The sequence below is a fragment of the Oenanthe melanoleuca genome, chromosome 5 (genome assembly GCF_029582105.1).
Source record: "Oenanthe melanoleuca isolate GR-GAL-2019-014 chromosome 5, OMel1.0, whole genome shotgun sequence".
In the NCBI taxonomy this organism is placed as follows: Eukaryota; Metazoa; Chordata; class Aves; order Passeriformes; family Muscicapidae; genus Oenanthe; species Oenanthe melanoleuca.
Genome location: NC_079339.1, coordinates 1,595,718 through 1,623,327, shown reverse-complemented (window position 1 = coordinate 1,623,327; position 27,610 = coordinate 1,595,718). Strand labels below are relative to the sequence as shown.

Genomic DNA, 27,610 nt, shown 5'->3' with positions numbered 1-27,610 from the left:
ACTCAGTTTGTACCAAAGCTTGGCTGCCACCTCTTCACAGATGTGGAGGGCCATTGCCAGCAGCTCTGTGTTTGCAGCAAAAGCTAAAATCTCACCCAACCAATCCCGTCTTTGTTAACACGATCTTTAGTGAATGAAGAGTTTGAGGCTGTGACAGTTTGTGTTTTTGTAAGTGTATAACAGGGACTGAAATATAAACAGGCTTACAGTAGCAAAGCTCTTGGCAAGTAATCTTTCAGAAAATAAAGGTCGTGCATCCTCAGAGACACCTTAAATAAACACCTTTATTTGACACACAACATGAGATTGTTGGTAATCAGCTTTGGAACCCAAAAACGATGCTAACAAATCTGATACTTAGTGGGGTCCAGGAGGACTTCAAACTGCTTGCTGTTTCTCATACTTCTTGGAATTCATCCATCTGCTACATTCCTATCCTGGAGAAAGGGGTTAAAAGGGATTTGTACCCTCTTGTGCATCTGCCATCCTGAAAGTGTTCAGGTCCTGCTGAAGACCTTTCCTGCTTTCCCCTCCACCGACAAAGCAGTGGAGGGAGAGAAAGAGAAGAGCATTTTAGCATCAAACCCCTGGAGTTAGGGACTCACTTTCTTTTCCCCACCGTTGTAATCCTCTTTAGTGGATTTAGAGAAGTCATTCAGCATAAAGGAGGCGCAATAAGGAGCCCTGCCCGCATCTGCTGGGGTTTCCCCGAGCGCTGGGGCAGAGGTGAGCTGCTGTGAGCACGCTGCACGGCTCTGATGTGCCCTGGAGACGGATCCCGTGCTTGGGCACCGCCACCTCCCGCATCCCTGTGCCTGTGCTCAGTGGTACCCAGAGCTGCGCGGATGCTCCTCGCTTTTCCGCCGCGCTGTTTGCTCGGTGATGTTTGCCATGTCTGCCGCTTCGGGGCGAGACGGGAGGGCTGTGGGGAAATTCCTGGAGCCTTGTTATCCCTACGGTAACTATAGACCTCGGCAGGAATGCGGGTGATTAATTTCGGGTCTGTGCGCTGGGTGTCTGGGAGACACCGCTCCCGCACCAAACCCTGCGAGCCCAGCTCGCCTAAGCAAACACGGCTCTGAAACAAAACAGCGCTTCAGCCCGGGCTCTGGGCAAGATCAGACTTCCCTCCCTCCCTCTCCCCTCCCCTTCCTCGCCGTCCCCTCCCTCTCTGCCCCCTCCCTGCTTTTCCCCTCCCTCCCTCTCTCCGGCAGCAGCTCCGCTCTCTGCGATCCGCCCCGGCAGCCTCACGCCGGGGCTGGGGCTGCCCGGGAGCTGTCTGCCCATCCTGCCGTGTCCTGCCATCCCTGCCCATCCCTGCCGATCCCTGCCAGCCCTGCCCGGACCCCAAAAGTTGTGCGGAGCGCCGAGGATGGGAGCGCATCTGCAGCCGCTCGCCCTGCGGCTCCTGGCGCTCACTTTCCCCTTGGTGGCCAAGGGCTTTCCCGACGAAACCTTGGAGAAAGCCGCCAAGTCCGAGGGATATTGCAGCCGGATCCTGCGAGCCCAAGGCACCAGGAGGGAAGGGTACAATGAATTCAGCCTCAGGGTGGAGGGCGACCCGGAATTTTACAAGCCTGGGAGCAGTTACCGGGGTAAGTTGGACATGCTCTGCATCCCGTGCTGAGGAGAGCGGTGAGGATGCGTGGCTCTGGAGCTGGAAGCGTCTCTGCCTGGCATCCCTGCATCCCTCTCGGCGTGTGTAACCGTGTGGGTTAGGGCAGGGTAGCATTCCCCCACGCGTTGCTTTATCGGGGATGCTCCCGTGACAAGTGAGAGGAGTTGGCTTTCAGCGCATCGCTTCGCTCCCAGGCATTCCTCACCGGGAGGAATTTCCCCTCCTTTGCGAGCCCTCTCTGCCGGCTGGGCGCCCGCACACGGTCACAAGTTGCAGGGATGCCAAGCACACTCTTCCCCCCCTTTACCCACCGTGCGATTCCTTCCTGTCCCTTTAAATATAAAAAGAAGCTTTAACACCCGGCAGGAGGGAGAGGAAACTCGGAGCTAATCGTTCTTGCCCTGAAATATGGATGTTAATATAATGAGTTAGCATATGGGCAAACATGATGCAGCACACTGCCAACTTCCCACATTTTCCACTTACGTTTATCCCACCCCTTTTTCTTTTTTTTTTCCTTTTTTTTTGCTTTCTGGGTAAATGAACAGATGGTTTTAAAAGGAAAGAGGCAGAGACACTTCTAACGACCACTGTAAATAAGAGATGGAGGCATTTGTTCTTCCCTGAGCATGTCACATACAATCCTTGGAATGAACTTCCAAAGCTAATTCGGGTGTATTTCACTAATTAATAGGCAAAGACAGGTTCTGGTTACTTTTCCTGCCTCACTGTGTAATGCCTTCAGACACAAACCTTCTTGGAATGTATTTTGAAAACACTTTAAAACAAATTTGGAATTTTTTAGGTAACATACTTCTAGTAAAAAAACTTACTGGGAGATTCTTCTAAGTGTTTCTTAGATCCAGGGTAAAGAGCAACGTTTTCCCATGGCATGACCATGGGAATCTTGTCTAGAGGAGAAAAAAGTCTGCCTGTAGCATAATCAAAGGCTGAGAAATACCTCTGCAGCAGTGGTTCACCTGTTTTGAGCACCAGTCTCTTAACTTTGCATGCTATTGGTTTGATTTTTTTGCCCCCAAAAATAGTTTTATTTTAATGTGATGTGAGGAAATGCACGTTACCCACGGGCTGGGCTGTTCCAGACATGGGGATTAGGACCTGGAGTCTGAAAGATTTCATGTGCCATGGCAGCTTGACACATCTACTAAGCAGGACAAAGATGTGCCAAGTTTTTTGATAGTGACAAATGCAAACATTCCTTAAAAGTTTTTTGGAATTCACTTCTGTGAAAACCTGACTGGACATTTTCAGTCATCTAACCAAAGAAGTTTCTATTGCATGGAAACAGAGGAAGAAAGAAACTCCCAGGTGAATTAGCAGAACTAATTTTCTGGAGATATTAGGTCTTGGTATTAGGAACTCAATTAATAAAATCACATTAGGCTATTACAGCTGCTTGGAAGTGAGAAAATTACAGCTAATAGTAAAAAGTTAAAATGTAGAACAGAATATATGTCTGTGTTTCTGATACTTAGGACTGAAGTATTCAGGTGGCACGTTGGGGTGTGCAGATTGTTCTTTAAGGACAATTCCTGAATGGTTGGAAGAACCCAAATAAATGCTACTGTAACATAGCAGGAGTTAAAACTGACAATATACAGAAAGTTTTGAGAACTTATTTTTCAAAGGCCTTTCTACAGTCCAACTGGAACTTTATCCAAACATCCAAAGGATGAAAAATCCAACTAATGATTGAAATAATGAGATATTGTAACAGCTCTGTGGGGTTTTATTTGTTTGTTTGTTTGTTTTTATCTGCAAATTACTCTATATGCAAGATGGCAGAAGACTTGCACAAGCTCCTTAGCACTGGAGCCAGATATTCCTGTTTCCATGGCCCCTGCTTGGATTGATGCAGTCTGGCTCCTTGGCACATTCCAGGTGGGCTCTTGGAATAAACTAGTATTTTCAAGGTGGAGAATAGAGGAATATATACATGTACATGTATATGGAAATGTGCTTTACAGAAGTAAATACCCTGAGTGGGTATTCACTCCTCTGCCTGCTGGCAGCAGAGAATAAGGGGATGCTCTCCTGTCAGACAATTAAAATGTCCTTCTGTAGGACCAGTTCTTCCCTTAGGAGCAGCTTTGTGGGAACTCCATCCTAGGAATCCTTGCTGGTGCCTCTGACCTTGATGGAGCTGCTCTCCCTTCCACTGAAGGTCAGAGCTCTGCATTCAGAGGCACAAATGAGCCCTAAGTTTGGATGGTGATGCAGGGTAATGGTCCTTGAAAATACTCAGTCCTGGCTTTATTGATTGTAGAGTTAGATTAATGATTGCATGAGATTTCCATGAAAAAATGAGGCAAGTTTCACGCCATTAAAATGTAAATAAACTTGCTTCTGCAGAAAGGCAGCAGAATGCCCATTTCACATGCTGACATGCAGTAGACATACTTTCTGCTATGATAGCATGAAGTTATTATTCTGACAAAGAAAAGGAGTGCTAGGCTAGTTATAATCCTTACATACACCTTCTGTCTGGATGCTCTTTCTGGTTTTAATGGAATTTCCACTTGTAGGTCAGCTCATTTCCTCAGATTTTGAGGAAATACTCATTGGAGGTGTGTGTGGGGACTTGTAAAGAGTGTTGAGCCTTTTTCTTCCCATTTCTTTCTTCCCCCCTCAACGTGCAAACACTTTGCAAACAGTCACTCCTTCTGTAGCTGCACCAGCCATTCCCACGTTCCACAAAGCACAGGTGGGATTTGGAAGGTGTGTTTGTGCAATGTGCAGTTGTGTAGGATGAGAAAAGTCAGATTTCCTGCCTGAAACCAAAAGAGCAGCTGCTTTGATCACCCCACCTTCAGCCTGGGACACTGGGGAATGAGGAGGGTGTTGAAGGTGCCAAAGTGCAACTTGTGAAGCAATTAGAGATTTGCCAGAGGGATGGAAGAGGACAAAAGTAACTGCTGATATGTAATCTTCCCTTTCAAGTGAAATCCTTAACTCTGAGGCTTGCACTGAGATTTAACAGATCCTTGCAGGAAGTTCATATTATTCAGTGAGAGTTAATTAGTGTGAACAGGGTGTGAGCAGGACACAGCTGTTTAGCCCAAAAACTCTCAGCCCTTATGCAGCTAAGAGCTGCTCCCTTGTGAGAAGCAGATGTGGTCTGACAGCTTCCCAGCGCTGGAGCAGCCTCTCCAGAGGCACTGCAGAGCAAGCTCTGGATTTGGGAATGTTTGGGATAAACCCTGGTGCTGTGGTGCACACTGATAATTCCCACAGGAATTCCCAGCCCAGGTGTCACCTGCTGCTCTGGGCTGCCAAAGCACAGATCCCTAAATGTCTGAGTCCCAAAGCACAGACCCTGCACCCCCAGGAGCCTGCCCTCCCTGTGTCCTTGTGTCCCTGTGTCCGTGTGTCCATCCCTGCTGCTGGAGCAGCCACGTGGGGATGATGCCTTGGGTTTTAGCTTTTGTATTTTTCAGAATCTCTGCTGCTTAGTGTGTAACTCTGACACTTCATGTTAGGTGTTGGTAAGTTCACAGGTAGTGACAAAACAATTCCTTCCCAGCTGGAGAACCAAGGACAGCTGGTACCCAAAAAGCAGAAACAATGGTGAGGGAAAGGGGCAAACCAGGGGCTGAGACTTCATGGCCTGGGGCTGTGGTTGGATAATTGACCCCAATGTGTAGATGAACCAAAACTTATAAAAGTGTAAAACTCATGGCTGGGATCCACCTTGGGTTTGATTTGGGTGTAGCCCTGGCCAGGCTCTTGCACTGCCCAAGGTGCATCCTTTCAATAAATCCCTGTTTTGTCCCTTTTGCTCTGCCTGGTCTCTGTTCCAGGTCAGCCCTTCCAGGCAGCAGGATGGACCCAGCTGAACCCTCTGGCTGGGCTGGGTTTGTTTGAGTTTTGGGCTGGATGTGTTCCCAAGCCCAGCTGAGTGAGTGCAGCTGCCTGGATGTGGCTGCTGAGTGAGCAGCATCACCCTCTTGGATTGATCTGGGGTTAAAATGACTGCAACCACAGCAGGGCTATTGCTAAACCCAGGCATTCAGAAACCATGAGTCAGGCTTTGGAGCTTTTGCCTTTTGCTTTTTTTCCCCCCCTAATGTTTCTGTAGCATTTCTCTGTTTTCTAGGTAGGTGTTTAGAATTTTGGAAACTGATCTGTAACTTAGTGAGGAAAATGAAAACTGTTGAGTCAGTTCACAGCTGGATTCTCTGTTTGCTTGCACACATATTTAAGTATTTCTGGTGTAACCTTTTACAGTGATTCAGAGCCTTTAATTGCATATGATGTGGAAAAATTTGTTGCATGTAAAGGACCTTTATGGCAGTTAATTTCTGAGAATCACTGTTCAAGCAGCAGTAATGTGTTCATCTCTGTTGAGTTCAGCAGTGTGCTGTTCCCAGTTATTGCAACTGAGAGGCTGCCTGTGGGTTTTCATCTAGCCAGAGCTGCAGAAGTTAGCAAAATTGGGCTAATCATACTAATTGTTGGGCAGAAAATGAATTAATGAAATGGGGCAATACTTTGTAAAGTAAGCAAAAATTTTAATGGCATTATGCTGTTATTCCATTTTGGAATATAGTATGTGAAATTTTCCTCCTCCCCCAAAACCACAACATTTAACTTGATCCATGGAATGAAAAGTGTGTTGAAAACTTTGAGTTGGGGGTCTTGTTATTGTGGCAATCACTAGCCCAGTTTTGTAAAGGTGTTTGCAGGTTTATAGGTCAAAGTGTGCCACTTGCACAGAAGCTTGAAAATTGAAATAAATCTCTCCAATCCTTTTTTCTTTTTCACATATAGTCAGAAAAGTCAGGCATTTTTACAAACACTGTGAGTTTTAGACCCAAACACAGCTGCATAATGCTAGAAATTTTCAAATAACTGACTTTATATTTTTCTGCTACTGAATTTCTAGATCAAAGAGCTCTCCATATGTTCCAGATGAACTCTGGGGCATATTTTGAAATCCATATCTTGTAAGGGCAATCTGTAATTTTTGGCAATGTGATTCAACCCCTTGCAGCCTATTTGTGTGAGAGGGAGTCTCTTGTGGAAACTCTTCTATGGAGCAGCCTTGGTCTGAGAACTGTGGGTGGTCTTCAGTTTTTATTGTGCCTCTCAGGGTTGGAGAGTGTGACAATAAAGCACTGAGAGTGACTCTCTTTGCATTGTGCTTAAAGTAAAAGCTTCTTAAAACATTAAGAGTTCCATTTTCTGTCTCTTTTAGTTTAATTCTAGAATAATTTTTTTTTTTTCCCCCTAAAACTGATCCCTGTTTCAGGAAAGGGTTGCTGTCAGTTGTTGAAGAGAGTTTGGCAATTTCAAAAGTTCTGCCTCATTCTCCCTTTCTGATAATGTTCAAAAGAGCCTCAGCTGAGGATCCTGAGATTATCTCAGCTCTAACAGAGCCTGGTGCTAAAAACTGTAGGGGCCATTCAATTAATGATTGATGGTCCTTGTGGGTCCCTTCCAGCCCAGAATATCTCATAATTCTGTGTACTCAGGTGGTGCTTGGGTGCTGCTGGTGGTGAACAGACAAGTCACCTTGCACTGGCATCAAACCAGGGATTTAATCCTGCTGCTGAGCATGGTAAAATCAGATTAATCAGCATTAATCACCTGTGCTCTGCTGGTGGATCCAGTGCTGCCTTCCTGGCCAGGACAGGGGTGAGAAGAAGGGTGTCTGCTGGATTGTGCTGCCAGCACAACCTTTAGGGGTCAGCTTCAGCCAGGAGTTTAGTTTTGTGTCCTGTTTTGCCCTGAGGATGAGGCAGAGGAAGGATATTTTTGAGATCCCCCATTTCCAGAAGCTGGGGTGTCCTGTTGAGTGTAGCTGAGCTGGAGCAGGCAGTGTGGTCATCTGAAAGACTGAAGTAATTGTCTGTGCTCAGAACTGGACAAAAACCAAAGTCAAATATTTAGGGATGCTCCTTTACATCCCCTAAACCCCCAAAACAAACAAAAAAATCCCAAAGTAGAAAAACCCCTTGCACATGTGTCCAAACCCCCAAACCACCACCAACACAACCCTCCTGCAGATGATCAAAAAAAAAGTGGGGGGAAGAAGAAAACAGCTGAGCTATTTCATGCCAGCGTTTCTCAGTTTCTAGGTGGAAGCTTTCACTTGCCTCAGGCTCCAGGGTTTCCAAGGGAAATACCCCAGTTCCAGGTTGTTCTGCACATTTTGCATTCTCTCCCTTCAGCTCATGCCAGCTCAGGCTGGGGAAGGATGTGCAGGCTCACAGCAGATTTCACAGTTAACGTGGTGTTTTTGTTTCTCTGCTCACCCCCAGTGACCCTCTCTGCTGCCACCCCTGCCTACTTCAGAGGGTTCACACTCATCGCCCTCAAGGAGGGGAAGGAAGGGGACAAGGAGGAAGACCATGCAGGATCCTTCCAGGTGAGACAACTTTCCTACACCCTTTTGGAGCCTTTGCTGCTTGCCTGGCTCAAGGGGAGGTTTTATACACACAGCACAGTGCACACCATGCTTAAGTAAGCACAAATCTTCTTTTTTATTCCACCTGTGTTCAAGTGCCTGGACTTCAGCTTGCCTTCACACATTCCTGCTGTTAAAAATGAGCATCAGGTATTCCAGCTAGAGCCTAGGGCCACACCTCAACTTTTTATCCAAAATTCTCCTAGTCATATTTTGGTTTTTGTGTTTCTTCGCCTCGGTATTTTTGTCCACTGAGATCTGAGAAGTGTTCACCACAGCTGTAATGACTGTTTTATCATTCATAAATTAGGTTCTGCTGTTTTATTTATGCTCAGTAGTACTTTACTTAATGAAATGTTTGTTATTAAAAGGATTAGGATCCAGAAGGATGAGTCACAAGTTGTTTTTTTTCAGCTACTCCATGCAGGAAATTCTGGAAACTGAGAATACAGATCATATTTATGAGGGAAGATAGAAATGATGCATGTAGGTTTGATTCTCACATGAGGAATTGTTTGATGTTTGATTTTCCAGGCTTAGAAATATTGCAGAATTGTATTGATTATAATTTACAGGATGTGTAATACTACTGACAGTAATTTTAATAATGATTTCTAGGTGGAAGATTTCATTTGCCTCAGATTTCAAGGTTTTCAAGGGAAATACCCCAGTTCCAATTTTGGTGATCTGCAAGGACACATCAATTAACATATTTTTATATTTCTTTTTCTATATTTTTTCTATATTTTTGTATATAGAAAATATGATGTGCAAACTCAGTAAGTAATTGCCCAGTTTTCCTACTAAGTTTTCCTAGAGTCCTCTGTCTGATTTTCATACATTTTGCAAGAAAATCTAGAATAAGTGAGAACTTCTTTGACATTGGAATAACTCAATCTTCCTTCAAATGAAACAAATTCCTATTTGGGAGAAATCTCTTTCATATGGGCTTTTAATAAGTTTGGGTTTTTAAAGATTAAGTTAATATTGAAGGATCAGCTGCTGCTAAGAAGTAGAAATAGTGATGCTTCATCTATTTTAAAAGAAACTTGTCACCATTAACTTGTTCATTTCAGTTGTTAATATCTCTGTGGCTGTGGCTAATGGGAAAAATTTGGCCTGAGTTTTGTCTTTATGTCTAATTCACAGTGAGACTCTCACTAAGCTTTGCTTTTTGTGTGCTCAGGACAGACCTTGGGGTTGGGTGAGCATCCCCAAAACTCAGTGAAGGAGCAGCAGGTCCAGTGAACATTCATTAATCATCCAGCTGCAGGGCTGTGAGCCTGGGAATAGCACAGCTGTTAAAATCCTTGCTTGGACAGGTATTTTTTTCTGTACACTTTCTGGTTACCCCTATACTTAGAGAAGCATGGGGTGGACTCCATTGTAAATCTCTTCTCCACTTTAAAATCTGATTTTACTGTTTGTTTACTTAATGCAGCCAAACTTCCTCGTTTTTTTTTTTTTGTCCTTGTAGTGCACACAGGACCCAATCCAGCCTTAAAATCACTTTGTCTCCCCAAAACATGTGTTAAATAGCTAAATTAAATATGGCTAGGGAATCCAAGATGCCAAATTCATCTGTAGGAATTTGGGAATATAGGGATAAGTGCACAGCTGAGTGAGGCCCTTTGAAAGCTGTGGGTATTTGTCCCACTGGCCCCTTTACACAAACCATTCCCAGCTCTTGCCATGCAGACTGCTGATCCTTCTCTTTTGTAATGTTTAGCAACAGTCTGCAAATCGTTTGGAAGGCAAATTAAACCCCAGGGCAGCAATCACCACTGACTGACTACAGGAGAGTGTCTGTATGGGCCATTTGAATCAACAGATGTGTGCAATGTAATAGATTCTGTCTGATAAATAATGCAGAATATTAGAAATGTAGTGCTGAACCTCATCTCATCTGTCTTCCTTGTTCTCTGAAGGAGGATAAATATTCGAAGAAAAATTCTGGTGGATGTTTTGTCTATCTGTTCTGGAGTCTTCAACAAGAAGAATAAATTCATCTCGCCAAGTTTAAACACTTCAATATATTATATTTGATAGAAAATTTAAGGGGAACTTTGTAGATCTTTTACTAACATCCATACTGAGTTTTCACTCTTATGAAATTGTCTTCCTACCTTAAGAATTTTCTTGATACCTTATGAGGAAGGTAGTCTGAAATTTCCTTTATTCTCCCTCCAATTCCACACACGCTTTACCTGTTCCTTATTCAAATTTTCAAATTTTCATATGCCTGTGTTCAGGAAGAATCTGCTCAGTCTGTGCTTTTTTATTCCTTTTTTAAAAATGTGGAGCTTCATCCATTTTATCAAGGAAGTTATGACCTGCAATTCTGTCCTTCAAGATGCCATTCACTCCCCCAAAAGATGGCACTATTTATGCCATAATAATTAATTAATTAAATAAATAATTAAACTGGATAAAAAATGGTGTGCAAAAATGATCTCTGTGTCTCTCAGTGATAAACTGAATCACAGAAACTCAAAATTCAGCACTTCCTTGTGCTGCTTTGGCATGATCACTTGTTGGATTTGTATCTTGCACCTGCATTTTTTGGATAGTTTGGTGTTAAATCCTTTCACCATAGTAGTTCTCCTGGAGGTGTCCTTGTGCATTTTTTTTTTTTTTTTTTTTTTGCTCCAGAGTGAACCAGAAAAAAATCTTAGTTTAGGCTGCTGAATTGAACCTCTGCAAAAGCAATGTGAGAAAGTGAGCAAGCACAGCAGCAAGAATGAGGGTTTTATTAAAGATGTGGCATTACTAAAAGCTGGAAGCTGTGCTGAAGAAGAAAAACATTTCAGGAAAATTGGAGTAGTCAGCTAAGTAAGGTAAGTTTGTCTTTAGTCCCTGGAACAATAGCCCAGATGTGTTCTTTGTTTTTGGTCACCCCATTCTTTTGATGCTGTTCACTTGACAGATGTGCTCAGCAAGGCATTTAGATTAAAAGGTATTTTTACAACCTCAGAGAAAAGCAGCTCCTCTAATGCTCTGCCCCAGCATTTTATAGGAATCTTACATCTTCCTGATACAGTGCATTTTGAAAGGAGCACTCTTAAAAGGCTTTTAGCCATTTCAAGTGATTTATTCTTGTATTTATAAGCAAAGGTTGTTTTATGGTTTTTAAAAGATTTAAAGATTGCAATTATTTTTTTAGCTTTTAATAGTAAGGATTCAGGTATACTTTGGCCATCTTGATGTTCTTTTAGGCTTGTATATTTGGGTTTTTTTAAGCTTGCATCCCAGTATAAACTCATCAGGCTACTTTATAAATAACTTATTCTGAGGTGCATGAATCTATGTAGTGCCCAGAACTTCCAAGTATTTCACTGATGTTTGCATTCTCTCCATTCCCTGTCCCAGCATCTCATCACTGAAACAGAGTCTGTCATCTCACTGCTTAAAAGCATGAGGAGGTAATGACCCAAAGCTGTAATTACAGGAGTATTTTAAACAGGAAAGAATCAAATATGCCAGGTAGACATGAATTCTCAGTCTGTAAAAAATTTAAATCTCTTTTTCATCTGTAAGTCTGCAAAATTTAAATCTAAAAATGCAAGAGTGTTCCTGTGTTTTCTTTCTATAAGAATCACTGCAGATATTATTCTAGGCACAACCCCCCTGTAGGTTATAATGGAAAACCAAATTCTACTTCATCTTTCCAGTAGGGTGGAATTGTTTAACCCTGATGAACATTTTCACACATTCTTCTAGAACTCCAAGTTCCATCTCATGATATTTAAAAATGAGTTTAAAAATAAAAATTCCCCCCCCCCCCCTAAAAATATCTGCCTCTGCCAGTTTTAGCACTGCCAGGAAAATGTGAACACTTTGAGTGAGATTAACTAGAAATATCTCTGGTGCAGTGGAAAATCCTCAACCTGAGCCACTTACAGGCAAGATTTTGGTTAAGAAATTGTCTCAGGAGGATGTTATGCCTGCCTAGAACAATAAAAGGTAATTAATGTGAGAGAGTGATGAGCTCCAGGAACTTGCAGCTCTGATAGTATTTGCTGCTGGTGAGGCTGGAGAAAAACCAAATTGGATTCCAACTGTGCAGGTTTTTTTGCTTCCTTTACATTCTTATTCTGGTTTCAGCTCAGACAAAAAAAAAAATCTTTACATTGTGATGTTTTTCAGGTTTTGCATGACCTAACTCTGGTTTGTCCCAGCTGGTTGTGAACAGAGCTGCTGTGTCTTTTAGAATAAATGATTTGAACCGTGAAATTTCACAGCCAAAATCTGAAAATATAAGAAATTTCTGAATACTTTCTTGTTATGTATTTTACTACAGTGGATCTTTGAGCTACTAACACCAGTACAAAGAGGAAATAAATATTAATTTATACCTGCAATGTAACTTAGTTCACTGCTGAATAAAAATGAGATTCATTCTCTTAGGCTGGGCTCACTCTTCTGTTGTCAACTTGCTTATCTCAGCTTTGCCTTTTCTAAGGGTTTTCTTGCTACATCACTTTACAAAAACAACTTTTGTAGTTCATTTGGCTTTAGTTTATCTTCTGACATTTCTAATTTTTTGTCCTTTCCCTATCTCCCTGCTTGGCTGTGGAAAAAACATCTAACTTCTGGCCACATAATATTTAGTCCTCTTTGTTTAATCTAATCTAATTTTTCCTCTTTATGTTTCTTTTTTTTGTCTGCTGGGGAAATGCTTCTTCTTGAGAATGACTTCAAAATGATGATTGTGTCTCAGTAAGAGCTTATGTTTTTTGGAAAGGGTTATGCCTAAACAAATATTTAATTTGTGATGATTCAATTTCTGCTTTGGAAAAATACCAGCCAAAACACCAACTGAAGAAACCCACTAAAAACAGGAAAACCAAAAAACAGGAAGCATGTTTTTGAGATTGGTTAGCTGAAACTCCAGGCTCCTTTTCACATCCAAGGCTTATCAGAGCTGGGTTATCTCAAGTGCAACTTCTGCCCTGCCTTGCTCACTGCCAGAGCAGCAGAGCCAGACTACATCCCAGTAAAAATTCAGAGTTGCCTAATTGAATCCCCCTCTTCAAGAAAAAACACCTGTTAGTTTATTCTGTTATTTAGATTAGCATTAAACTGAGATGTCCTGGTTCTCTCTTCCAAAGAGAATCATTAAAGAATTGTTTCCTGGAGTTTGGCACTGGCACTGGACAAACCAATCCTCAGGAGAGGAATTACACTGGAAGCATTGTTCCCTTCTGCCTTGGAGGTTCCACTCTGCTCTTCAGACACATCAATCCCCTCTTGGGCTTTGGGATTATTTGATGCCTGAATGTTCTCTGTTCAGGTCTAGCTTCCAGTCTAGTCCAGTTTTGCATTTGCAGTTGTCTCACCCTGAGACAAAGTCTGGATCCCTCCAACTCTGTTTTGTCAATCAAAAAAAAAGAAGCTGTGTGTTCTTCCCCAGGCAGTGTTTAAGTGGACATACCTGTCTCAGTGACTCTAAGGGGATTTACTTCAAATACCCATTTATTTCCAGCCCAAGTAAACTGTCTAACTCATTGTTATTCCCCTCTCAGATAATCTTTCTTCAGATGGTGGCACCTGGGCCATGTGGAATTTTAGCAGAGACATTTAACCCCTCTGGCAACAGCCAGATGCTTTACAGGTGCCATGGGTTGTAGGCTCCAGGTTCATTGAGGCATCAGCAGCTCTTCCTTCATTTATAACGTTGCCATTAGGTTTTCCTTTCTAAATTTCTTTTTTGTGGTTTTTTTTTTTTTTTTTTTTTTCCTGTTGAGAGGTTTAAAAGCAGAATGACTCTCTTAAATTCAGGAGTTTACCCACCTGACTCATTCAGGAATGGCTGCTGGAGGCAAAAATCCTTCCTCCAGGCTTCCTGGTCAGTTCTCACTGCTGAATTAATTGCTGCTGGACCAAAAGTACTGCTTGCTATGCCTGTTGTCTTGAGAACTGCTTCCTGAATTCAGAGACCCTTTTGCATTATTAAAGTGACAATATTTTTAGCTTCCATTATTCCAGATTCATAGGTAGTGTTCTCAGACCTAGCCCTGGCAGTTCTCCTGCTCAGCTCTTGCCTTTCTAAGGGTGGTGGTGACCTCTCAATGGGAATTGTTCCAGCCCCACTGCTGCCCTGGGCAGCTGTAATTGATTTTTGTCTTTGCTCTCATGACCTGCCAGCCCAGGCTCATCAGCCATCTGATCACTGGGTGTTCCTCCTGCCTCAGAAGGATGAAAAGCTGGCCAGGAAACCAGAAATCTTTGGGTTCTGGGGCATTCCACATGTCTGCCTTTTGCTGCTTTATCTTCACACACCTTCAGGGATTTGGTTTTGGTCATTTCACTTCATGCAGTGATGGATGGAAATGATGATGGGCAGGGGCTCACACAAGTGAAAAATGCACCCCTCATCCTAATCCCATCAGTGCTTTGCTTCAGTGCTTTGCAGATGTCTTTCTCATCAGGATGCTTTGTTTTCCTTTGGTCTGTTTTCCCAGGAAACTGAGCAGGAAGGCTGGGAGGTGGCTTTAAGAAGTTGTTTTTTTTTGGTTTTTTTTTTTTTTTTTCCCTGACCAGCTTGAGAGCTGTTTGGAGTCCCAGACTGAAAAAGCCACATGGTGTTGCTCTTTCTTTCATGTTTTCACAGAATTTGTCTCATCTAGCACAATGCTGGACCACTTCAAGGTGAAGTGACCTTGTTCATCTCTGGGATTTTAAGGATGTCTCTAGCTGGAAGTACTTACACAAAAGGTTCTCTTCAGACACACAGACCAAAATCAGAATTTCTCCTGCTCTGTTATCCCCACATCCTGATTTCCTTCAGTCTCTGCTGTCCACCTCAACCAGCTCAGTCTCCCATTTTTCTGTCTCTAGCAGGGAAAGAGCAGAGAACAGCCATGAGTGGAAATGGCCTCACCACAGACCCTTTTGATCAAGCTCTAAAAATTCAAGGATTTATCTAGAAATAACGTGCCACCTGCCACTCTGATCACATGGTTCTGTTTTCTGAAATTATTCTTGACTCCTACTCCAAGTAGTTGTGTCTCAGGAGTGACCTGGTATTGCCCAAAGTGGAAATCTACAAATGGAAAATCATTGAAAGGGCACAGAAAATTTTCTTGTGAGGAAGTGTGTCCCTCAGAAGAGTTTTTTTTTCTTTTTTTTTTTTTTTTTTTTTTTTACCTATTTATCTCAAACCATCCCCCTTCTGCTCTGTTTTGTTTCCTTTTTCACTTGCTGTGAGAAAAACTGAAAATCTTATATTCAGCTTTATTTTTCTCATGTTTTTATAAGAGGCAGGATGTGAATGTACCCAGCATGTTCTGCAAAAACCAAAATTCTTTGGGTTAGGCACTTTTGGTTTCAATGGGCATAGACAAGTGACTATATAATGAAAATGGGCAAGATATTTATACAAACCATAATTACTGGTAATCTGTTGAACTTCTGTCACAAAAATAAATTATTTTACCCAATAAATTCCCAAGCATTATTTTACCAGAAGATGCTTTGTATCTTTTATGCAGATTTACTTTTGATTCTTTAAAAACACCATTGAAATTAATTTTCCAGACGAGAATAAATCAAGGATAATGAAGAAATTGCACAAAAAGCTGACATTTGGCTCTTGAGAATTCTTTTCATGGCAGTCAGTAATTAGAAAGGGAAATTCCCTGCTGGTGTAGAGTTGCCATTTTGTTCCCCTTTTCCCTGCATTGTTGCTGGGGGTAGGTTTATTATGCAATCCTGGCAAGCTCATCCCACCAGACTGCTCACTAATTTGTAGGCTGGAGGTGTAAATTGAAAAACCTCCATCCTGCTTCTGTTTACTTCACAGATTGGCCTCCAATTATTCTCATCTATGTGAATTGAGGCACTGTTGCTGCTCTTGCCTCTTTTTTTTTTTTTTTTTTCTCCTTGTGGGTGGGCACAGCTCCTTGGAAGCTGCTTTTCTTTTCAAAGGAAGCATCTGAAAGGATGAGTGTGTAAGAGGCAGCTTTGGTACTTAGTGTTCTGCAACTTTAATGATTCCATAACTTGATACAGTCTGTAGTGCAGCAGAGGTTCCTTAGGGCATTGCCAGTGTTTATTCATTATTTGTCAGGCACACATCAGGGTTTTGTTCTCCAAGAACTCATTTAATCTTTTTTTTTTTTTCTTCTAATTTCAGCTGGATGAGTAAAGTTGACTCTGCTTTTAATTATACCTGTTATTGCTCTCTTTAGCCTGTTCATCACAAACTTATTTTAGCTAACAGACTGCTTTTAAATAGGAAGAATACAGAGTAGAGGAGAGAGAGGCCATAAAGCAGCCAACAAATAACGAAAATGGAGAAATACTTTTCACTACAATCTCTCTTGAGCAATAGGTCACTTTCTTAGGAAAATGTTTTATACCACTGCATGAGGAATTCCTCCTGGAAGCTTCAGGGAGGGATTTTAAATCTTTAAAATTTAATCTTTTAAATTTTAAATCTAAATTGCTAAGGCAGCAGTTTGCCTCTTGCTGCTGTCCTTTTGCTCTGGCCCCTCTTCACATGATCCTGTGGGAATCCCACATGTAGGAGGGAAGGAAAAACCTCCCTGATCCTTCCTGTTCAGCAAACCTGCCCACACATTGTGATAAATCCTAAATTAAGATCATCATAAATGTTTTCTCTGTGGGCTGTGCCAAGTTTCTTGGCTTCCTTTGGAATCTTTCAGTCACCCAGTTTCACTGTCCATGAAGGTTGCACAAAGTGCTGCTGTGAATCAGAGCTGGGTTATGATATATTTGAACACTGGCCTTATATAATGGCCTTAGCTTTCAGTACCATGTGTTCCAAACAGGAATTTCTTGGGCACTGGGTCAGATTTCCCCCAAAAAGACCCATATGGTACCTTCTCAAAACTCTCTACTTGTATATTTTTTTTTTCCCTATATATACATCTATATACATCTATTTACATATTTTTTAGAGGACATCACATCCTCTAAAAACTTGGGATGTGCTTGAGCCTAATAAGCTAAACTTGTGTAAATATTGACAGGAAAATTGCAGGATTCAAAACACAAAGGACACAAAAAGGCAGGACAATATGCTAAACTTTTGTTAAGATACTTGATAAATTCTCTTGAATTTTGATAAATCATAACTAAATGTTTTTCCAGATAAATTTACTTAGTCATGTCCTAGTGATTTTCTCTTGTCAGTGCTCCACATTTGCACATGTATGGATATAGTAGAGCTCTCAAATTTAATTTAATTTAATTTTATTTTATTTTATTTATTTTATTATTCTATTCTATTCTATTCTATTCTATTCTATTCTATTCTATTCTATTCTATTCTATTCTATTCTATTCTCTTTCTGATTAAGACTTCAAAGTTTTTACGTGGACTAAACTTTGTAAATATTTTTCCTGGAATGTGAATTTATGATATATATTGTAAAGAAAATTGAGTATTGAAGGGAGTTGCTCAAGATTACATATCACACCTGAGCCATCCCTAAACTTCAAGGGTTCTGCTGTTCACATGCAGTGTCAGGAATGTTTCAATATTCACCCATCTCCTTGCATGGAAATATTGTCCATGCATAAAATAACAAATGTTTGTTATTTCCAGTCATGGGTGTGAAATACAATATAGAGATTTTAAAATAGGGGAGCACAATCTAATTTTATATATTTGGTAGGAACAGTAAAAACAATCCCAGTGATAACAGCTGTTCTCCTGGTATGGATCAAAAAGAAAAGCAAAACTTTCCTTTACAGGATGAAAGTGATGAAACCCCTCCAAATGCTCTCTAGTCACTTCAACAAATAAATGTGTTTGGATTCTTACTGATTCTTCTTTTAGTTCTTCCTGTTGTTTGGCACAGAGTCAGAAACATCAACATTTAGGTGTATTTTAAATTACTAAACTGGATGGGGTAATGCCTCTGTGTAACATGGAAGTGTTGTGGGGTTTTTTTTTTAAGTGAAAATAAGAAGTAATAAGAATCTCATATATTAAATATGATTCCTTGCCTTTAATTTTAATACTTCTCTAATTATATAGTTCATATTCTGGAGATTAGCTACCATTTATCAAATGTTGGTATCTCCTGAAAATTAATTTTTCTTTTGGATGTGGTTGATTTTCTGACCATCAGGAGCTGTTTTTCCCTTTGTGAACAAGGTTTTGTTTCTATCCTTCTTGCTCAAGTTGTTTGAGAGTTTCACTCCTTATAGATTTATTTTCTCAAGTAGCTGTGCAAAATCTCTATGATTAGTCTCCAAAAGATGGAAAAGCACTGAAAAATAACAGATCCAGGGTGGTGACTTTGAGCTTTATACAGCTTTTCACTGACATTTATTGAGAATAATTCAGACTAATATTGAAACTCTCAAATGCCTCTGAACAAACAGTGGTGTGATTGATTGTCCCCAACACCTGGGACAGATTTCCTGTATCACCAAAATTCAGCTTTAGGAGTGAGAGATGGCCTGAGACTCCTCATGGGTTCAGTTTCTGCAGTGAAAAGATGAGTTATTTCTCACTCTCCCATGCTCAGATAGATGGGTGAGATTATTTCTGCCCCTGATGTGAAATTCTCAGGTAAAAACTTCACTCTTCAGATCCTCACATGGGAGTCAAGAAGAAAGGGGCAGCAGTTTATATTCCTGCACACCAGCTCTTCATCTTGGGAAGGTGGTTTTGTCTGGGCTCATATTTGGTGTTTTGGAGAGAAGAATGTTGAAGAAATGAAGTCATCTGGCTGAAATAAACTTTGTTCCAGCTTGGAAAAACTACCTGTGGCAGGTGAAAAAAAAAAACTGCCAAAAAAAAAAAAAAAAAAAAAAAAAAAAAAAAAAAAAAATCAAGGAACTGCAAAGATACAATTTGTAATTCATATAAAAAATGAGAGAAGTTCATTGAATGCCTACTTCATAAAATCATGGAACAGTGTAGCTTGAAAACTCAGCTGATCCAACCATTCATGGATTAAATTATTTTGTCCCTTGTCCAGCCACTTCTTGAAAGCCTCCAGAGATGGAGACACTACCATGTGCCTGTGGAGGCTGTTCAATGGGTTGATTATTCTCACTGTGATTTATTAATTTTTTATATAGAATCTGAGTTGCAAGGGACCCCCAAAAGAAAATTTATTCACCACCCTTCTTGGTCTATAATGACATTTATTGAATTTCTACTCATCCTAATGAAATTTCAAATAAAACAACTTTATAACCTGGAAAAACATAATCATCAGAATTAAATCCCTTTGAGATTGAGATAAATTGTGATTTTTTTTGTTTGTTTGTTTGTTTTTGTTTTATTGGTTTTTTTGGGTTTTTTTGTTGCCATATGCATGTATGGTAAAACAAGAGTGCAATTTTTTAATTGGGAGGTCTGTCCACAGCCACAAAACTGACATGTATAAAGAAAACTGTTATTTAAAAAAAAACAAAAAACCAAAAAAACAAAAAAAAAAAAAAAAAAAAAAAAAAGCCAAAGCAGCAGGAGCTGAAAACTTAGTCTAATGCTTTCATATGAGGCTCCTCTGAAGCTTTAGAAATCAGCTCTCCCTTATGCAGCCTGTCTTGGAAATTCATTTAGAATGTGTAAAAAATGTCAGAAGCAGATTTAACAAAATTCCTGCCTTTTATTATTTGGTTTTAAAAAATTTTTTTTTATGCCAAGGTCTTGTCAAAATTCGTGGCCCACGTGTAATATGGAAATACATGTAAGTGAACATTTCATTCAGTGCATGGCCCTGAGATCAGCTCTGTTATTGGGGTGTTGATCTGTGTAGAAGCAGAATTTGAGACACTACCATTTCATTTCACACCTCTGTTTTTAGAATAGTTCAATTTGCAGAGAGATTAAGAATTTTATTAGAAACCTTTGCCAATTTTTTTTGGTTATTCTGCTTTTTTCAGAATCTCTTTTTGCATGATTATTTCCACCAGAAGACATCTTACACCATGGGGAAATACACTGTGCTCAAGACAATAGAAAACCTCTTTGGAAAAAAAAGCCACAAAAAGCCCCAAAAATCAAACCAAACCTCTCACACAGGCTCATACAACCACTGAATGTTTTAGTTACTTTTCTATTACTGGTGTCACTGTTAGGTTCCCAAAATGAACATTTAGAGCAAGACGCTGTTCCAAAAAGTGTCTAAACCATGTTTTAATGTGAGCTTTTCTTTTAGTCTCAGCACTTTACTGACTTGGACTTCAGTCAGAATTTTAGGAGAGCTTAACAAAGTCTTGGAAAAAAACCTGGTCTGCCCACAAGAGTCTCCTTTTTGCCAGATGATGACTTTACTGTTGGCTGAGTGCAGTGTGTCTGAATAAGAATCCTCTCATCCTGGAAGGAGAAAAGCAGAAATTTTGATTTCTTGGACATTCTTGACATGCAGGTTCAATTTGCTGGAAGGGTGCTCAAGGTGACATGAAATTTGGCTTTATAGAGCAGCATGAAGGGGAACTGATATACAGTATTTATTGCATATCTATTCTATTCTATTCTATTCTATTCTATTCTATTCTATTCTATTCTATTCTATTCTATTCTATTCTATTCTATTCTATTCTATTCTATTCTATTCTATTCTATTCTATTCTATTCTATTCCATTCCATTCCATTCCATTCCATTCCATTCCATTCCATTCCATTCCATTCCATTCCATTCCATTCCATTGATATATAATCAATTATAGAGTATGTGATTTGTGATGCCCTCTAAGGAAAGGAGGAATTGGAGAAGCTGTGTGTTTAATTCATCAGCATATTATAAGTACAAGGGGCCAGAGCCTGTATTATTATTATTATTACTATTATTATTATTATTATTATTATTGATATTATTATAGATATTATTATGGTTATTATTGTTTTTATGGTTATTATTATCTCTTTACTCACATTCAGGCACACACTCACATGCACACAAAGAGAGTGGTGGCTTTATAATTGCTCACAACTGCTGTCAGTGCTGCCAGAACCCCCTCCTGACTTCCTGCAACTCTTCTTCTGCATTCCCAGCCCAACAGTGGATGCAAATAGTTCTGTAAAAAAATTTGAGAGCTTTTTTAAGGAGGTAAATGCCTTCTGAAGTTTATCTGCACAAAGCCTGCAGTTCCAGATCACTGGTACTTCTGCTGTAAGTGTGGTTTTAGCAGTGGATTAGTCTCTCAGAAATAGATTATGTTCTGTACACAGTCATCCAGAGGCTGGGAGAATTTGTGTGGCAGCAGCTCAAGCTGGGTTGGGATGTATATTTTGGCACTGAGACACTCAGAAGGAACATGAATAGCCCATGTGCCAGAGCTGCTGATGCCTTAAAGCTCCAACACTGAGCAGGACAATAATGCTATTAAAAATATGTATTTTCTGTAATCCTTAAATCCCTTCTTAAGCAAGGAGCTCCAAGTGAGGTAGCTATTCTTGGCACTGTATTTTCTGAAGTGAAGGTTAAATGAAAAGCCAGAACAAACTAAGTGACTGAGAAATGCTGATCCAGTAAAATGTGCAGACTCACATTTTACTATGTATTCCAAATGACCTTTGTCAATTCTGGTGTTCCTAAGAGCAGAAGAGGCAATTCTGTTGTACTTTGCTCCCCATTGTTGCAATCTATTGCAGAGAAGTGTCACCTCTATAATAATATCATTATTGATTATATTAGTAAGAAGTCCCCTGTACTTTTAAGCCCATGTTGTGATTTTTTACTCTACAAAGCCATAATTAGAAAATTTTTAGAAAATTCCTTTGGCTGGCAATTAACATTCTGTAAATGGAAAAGAGAGAGAATAGTTGGGGGGTGAAGCAGACACACAGAAAGGTTCCTCCAGTGCTCCAGCTGAACATGTTGTTTGATCAGCCTCTATAAAATTTCTTCCTTATCAGATATTTTATGTGCCTCCTCAAATTTAACATTCCTCTTTCTTTGACTGACTGGTGTTGCAGATGCATCCTTATCTGGGATTTTCTTCCTGAAATAAAAATGGCAGCTCCTGAGTTTTAAATTGAATTGACAACAAACCTGGAATTCCTTGCCACAGAAATGTAAATGAGAAATGCAGATAAGGTCCATGTCTTCTTCTAGAAATTATGATAAAAAAGAGTGGATTTAGAATTAAATCATGCTTTCTCTCAAGTGTTGTTGCATTATGAACATGAGAGCATCTTTTTTTTTTATTTTTCTTATTTAAATTTCTTAACTGTAGGAGTGCTTGAAGCTTATTTTCAGGGTGAACAGAAGTTCTGGACCACTGAATTTAAAATATGTTATTGATTGGACTTGAATGGTGACATGGAGGTCATTACTAATGAAATATCAATTAGGCACAGTGGAGGCAGGTTCTTCCAAGCATTTATAAATGGTGATTTTGTGCAAAAATTCTGTGCATTGACAGAAGCAAAGACACAAGGGCTCAGAAATTGAGTAAAATCCTCAAACTGGTGTGAAAAATTTCACATTGTTTTGATGAATCAGTGTTGTGCTGACAAGATTTCCATTTGCATGTAGCAAAAATTAAAATGCTGAGTTTGGCTCGCAGCAATTAGGTCGTCCTTCAGCTTTCCACCCACATGTCCATAAACATAATTCTTCTTTATCTTGGATTCAGTTGTGGCAGATACTGAGCACACTGCATCAGACTTTTTAATGGCCTTAAGTTGTGTGCTTAGAGACCTGCAAGTTGCTTTAGGTTCATGTTTATAGATCTTTGCTTTGTGCTGAGACAGAAAGAATCTGAATGAATCCTTCACCACATGGATTTGGAAAATGGGCTTGAAATGTGCTTTGTGCATTGTTAGAATTTAATTTTAAATGTTTAAATGTGTGTGCCCTGGTTCAAGATAACACAAGGTCTGGGGAGGAAACTCAGAGCCCTGTGTTGTTCCTTTTCAAACAAGGGCATTTGTGGTGGTCAGAAATGAATGCTAAAGGAGTTTTGGGATTTGTTTTTTGATTGAACATTTTAAAAAGTTCTGTGTTAGCACTCCTAGAACTGATGCAATTGCAGTCCTGGGCTAGCAAGAAGGAATTCTTAATATTTTGGGGGAACATTTTGTTCCCTTGTCTCCCCAGAAAGAAACACCAATATATTGGCTCTTTTAATTGAATATATCGATTTTCACAGTTTTTTGGGGGGCAAGAAAACTTTTCATCAGGATATAATTTCCAGGTAGAAGAGAATCCAGTAGAGAGAGAATGAAGCAGAGTTGGGAAAGGATTTACACCTGGATGGGGAGGGGAAGGTTCAGGTGTCTGAGCCAATACAGCAAGGATTGCCCTAAAACATGCTTCTCCTAAAACAGCAGCAGTCTCCCCCAGGACAGATTTCACTCAGCCTCTTTCCTGCATCCCTCTGCTGTGTAAAACCAGTAAAACAATTTGCTAGACCAGCAGGGACGAGGCTGGCTCCATAACCTGGGGGGAAAGTCACCAAAATAAACAGAGTTGAAGGCACATCAGTGCTTTTCATTTCCTGGCTGCCAGACCAGCGTTTCCCCTTGGATCAGGACAAATGTGGGGTGGGACAGAGAACAGAACTGGCTGAAGGCACCTCTGTAAAATCTCTTACTAGCCTAATTCAGAGTGGGTTTGTGAATCCACATCTTCCATCTCACCAGCAGAGTCTTCCATGCTGGTCCCAGAACACACTCCATTAGAATTTTGCAGGATAAATAAGAGAAATAACTATCTAAGTTTTGTCTTCTGCAATTGTGCAGCCAAATGAAAACATAAACAATTACTCAATTACTTCCCAAACTAAGGTTCTTATTTTTTTTTTTAGCATTATTTAAATTTCCTTTTAAATTAATTGTGCCACAATCCCTGGAAACACTGAGAAAGTTCCTCTGGTGTAGAAGATGTAGTCATCAAACTGCAGCTCTGCCAGATTTGTTTTTTTTCTGCTTCCTGGGTTCTGTGAGCATCAGTGCATCAAGCTGGGAGATCTTTGATGGAATTTGGCTGCTCTTTCCACAGAAACCAGACAAAGGGCTGGTACACAGGGGGCCACTCCAACTTTGTGTCTTCCATGGATTTCCCTGCCTTAAATTCTAGTTGACTCTCTAAGCTGCTTTTCCATTTAATTTGAGCAATTGGTGTGTCACAGAAGAGGGTGAAGATCTGGAATCTCAGATTTAATCTCTTCCCAAGGAGCTGCTGCTTGTGAAGCTTGAGAACAATTGAAGGTGTTAGAAGCTGGTAAGGATAATGAGTAAGTTATCCTAGAGCATTTCATGGATTGGTTTGGAAAAGGAGCTCAGTGTGTCTGTCCCTGCCTCTCAGACTAGACTGAAGTGATTTGGGAAGGATGCTCAGCAATCCAAGGCACGTCTCACTGCCAGCCCAGGGTTGCCTTGCTTTATATCACTTTCTTTTATGAGGCTGCAGAAGCATTTTGTTCTTTAAACAGCTTCCCAAAGCTTCCCCTCTGTCTAGAAAATTGGATTAAAAGGTGCTCTTTAATGTGAGGTAGCTAATTGTTACATACATCTGGATATAGTGGTGGGAAATATATTTAGGAATTAACAGCAGTTTTTGCTCTTTCCAGAGAAATGTGTGTATTATAGACTTGAATGAAAAGTCCTGACTGTACAGACTGAACAAGAAATACAGAATATCCTTAAACTTTTACTTCTTTCAAGTGATTTTCTATACAGTATCCCCTTCAGCAAGCAGTGTTTCTCCCACACTAAAGCACTTGAGACATCTTCTCTCAAAAGCTGTTTTTCACCTGATTGGAGTAGTGGCTATTTTTTGCCAGATAAACAATGGTCACTCTGAAATAGTTTGACAGTGGCACACTGAGTGTAAATAATCTCTGTGGATCTTTGCTGAGGTTTATTGTGGTTGTTTTCCCATCTGAAATGGTTGTGTTAGTTTTGTCACCTTGGAACAATTATTGGCACTCTGATCTCTCTGTTACAGGGAAGGCAGGAATAAGAAATCTGTGGGAGCCCTAAGTGGCTGTTCTCTGATTTTTAACTTTTTCAATGCTGAGTTTAATATCCTATAGCTGCTGTTTGGGTTGGCCTTGGCTCAGGTGGAGGGAACTGGCTCTGACTAATGCAGACTCTGCTCCCAGGGGGCTGCTGAGGATCATCCCAGCACAGCCTTCACCCATGTCCCCAATCCTTGGAACAGAGTCTTGGAAGTAAAATGCCTTCATTTTCATTTTACAATCATAAAATTGACTCTTTTTTCATCTGCTGTTCCATGCTCCCAATTCAAACTATGCTTAGACCATTAAATCCCCTCTCATTTCATAGAAAAGCAAATCCACTTCTTCAGCTACTGCCTGGATATAATGAAAAAAACCTGTAACCCACAAATAAATGTGTTTGAATTGGTCAGCACAGAGTCTGACCTCAGTAAAGCCACTCTGGATTTAGGTCCAACTCGATTAAATTGTACATCAAAGTGTTTCTTTGAACTAAAATTCTCAGTCTTTCCCAGAACCCATACACATCATTTCAAATGCTGCAAAAGCTGCTGTGTGGACTGGACACCAGGCAGTGGGGAGGAAGCTGAGCCATTTGCCATGCAAGGCACAGAGTGACTCGGTTTTTTTGGTTTTTTTTTTTTTTTGTTTTGTACAGAACATCACACAGAGCTCCTTTGCACCATTCCCTGGTGCTGTGAGTAATTTGTGTGCTCTGATGCTCCTGCCAGGCTGCTCTCTTTGGCAAGAGCCAGCTGGGCCACTCTGTGTGCCAAGGTGTGAAAAGCAAGTTCAGTGTTCCAAACAATTCCCAGTTCCTGGTGAGTGCTGTTGGAGAGCACTGGATGTGCTAAGAAGCTAGAGTGTTTGAAGGGATTTCAAAAGATGATAGAATTTGTAAAGATTTTGTCCTTCCCCTGCTGGAAATTAGTGTTTGCAAATTGCTTTTTTAAAATGTGAAATGGAAGAATTTTCCTTAATGGGAATAACTGCTTCTTAAAGAAAGTTTTTGATAGAACCCAAATTGATTTATAGCTATGAGAATAACAACAGCTTTCTGTGCCTGATATAGTTTCTCTGTTAGGGATTATAGAAATGATGCTATCTGGGAAAAGCTGGATTATCTGCCCCCAGTAATACAGTCTGATAAAGTAGCTTGAGTCAGTTCACCAAACTGTTCTCATAGAGATATTAATGCTGTAGTCAAGGAGGAAACAAAGATGAAACTTTGGCCCTCAAATCCCCTCTTAGTGACTATTTAGGTGAAAACTGCCTCAAGTTCACAGCAGCCTGTGCTCATTCAGCTCTTGAGTTTTACTCACAGCATCAACTTAATTGGCCATTTTAATTTTACAAGCATAAGCCTTCAGTGCAAGCTTTATAATTCAGCATAACTTTAACTGAGAGTGGTTCTGAAGCAAGAAAAACACACAGCATAGCATTTTACATTTGCTAAATACTGTCAAGCCACTTATGGCAATGCACATAATCTCTTTACTCTTTACATGCATATTAAGGAAAGAAGAAATAACTATTTTGTTAAGCTTCCCATAGGCAGGCTGGGGCAGGAGAAGCTGTTTAGTTTTACTTCAGGCTCTTGCCACCCTGAACTGCTTTTATTCCCATTTTTGCACCTTGAAATGGATCCTGCAGGAATAAAACACTCAGGTTCCTTTGGGCTGAAGAGCAAAGAATTCTGGATAGCAAAAAGTTTTTTCCTCAAGCAATGATTACAGAACTAAAGTTGATTTCTAATTGGAACTTTGTGCAGCATCCACGTGAAGTTTGTGCCAGAAGTTACCAGAATGTGGTGAAAATCTACAAGTGGATTTTAGCAATAAATTATAAAAAAAATTTATAAAAAAAATAAAAAAAATATTCTAAAAATTATTAAAATAAATATTTCTTCAATAAATCTGCACTTCTCTCAGTGCTTCAGAGGAGCCTTAACCTTTATCAGAACTGAACCTTTATTAAATCCTGACTTTAACCCTTGTCAGATCTCAGCCCTAACCCTTCTCAGACAAGTCCAGCCCTGCTGAGGATGGCAGATCTCAGTGGCTCTGTACAGCCTGCACCAAGATTGATCAGTGGCACTGCATAAAAAGCCCAGTTCTGCTTCTTCTGCTTCTGGGCACAACCCCTGAGAGAAAAGCTGTGTCCTTCAGCCAGAGGATGTGCTTATGTGAACCTTATCTTTGAGGAAGGGTTTTTAAACTGACTTTGTACATCATTAATTTTACATTCTGTATAATAAGCTCTGCTCTAGATTAATCCCTAAAGGCCAAATATTATTGCTGTTACACAGACCCAATGCTCTTTTTATGACTGGAAAGTTTCCTCAAGGAGAAGAGTTTTGCAATATTCATCTCAGCTCTTCCAAGGAGGAAATCTGCCCACAGAGATGCTTATCTTGTGAACTTCTAGTTGTTTTCTATTTTTTTTTCCTTTAATTCCATTGTTCCAGTAGAATGCAGCTGTTTCAGTGAGTGGAAAGTGATGATGTGTCCACAGATCAAGAAATGGACACAAGCCAGTAGAGGGTTTATGAAACTTCATCTCCTTTTGTCCTCAGACTAATCCCTTTCTTTGTGATGTATGGTATTTTGAAATTTTTTTAGCCTTTTTTTTTCAATACTGATATAAATTTAAGGATAAAGTT

At 40.3% G+C, this 27,610-nt stretch overlaps 1 protein-coding gene across 1 annotated transcript in view; it reads left to right on the top strand.

Annotated features, from left to right (window-relative positions):
• Positions 1-1,190: 1,190 nt before the first annotated feature.
• SPON1 (spondin 1) overlaps positions 1,191-27,610 on the top strand; it is a 149,036-nt gene continuing 122,616 nt past the window's right edge. The window contains exons 1-2 of the mRNA XM_056493499.1: positions 1,191-1,595; positions 7,903-8,009. Of these exons, the coding sequence (XP_056349474.1) occupies positions 1,373-1,595; positions 7,903-8,009 (330 nt within the window). The 5' untranslated portion in view covers positions 1,191-1,372. The remainder of the gene's footprint in view (positions 1,596-7,902; positions 8,010-27,610) is intronic.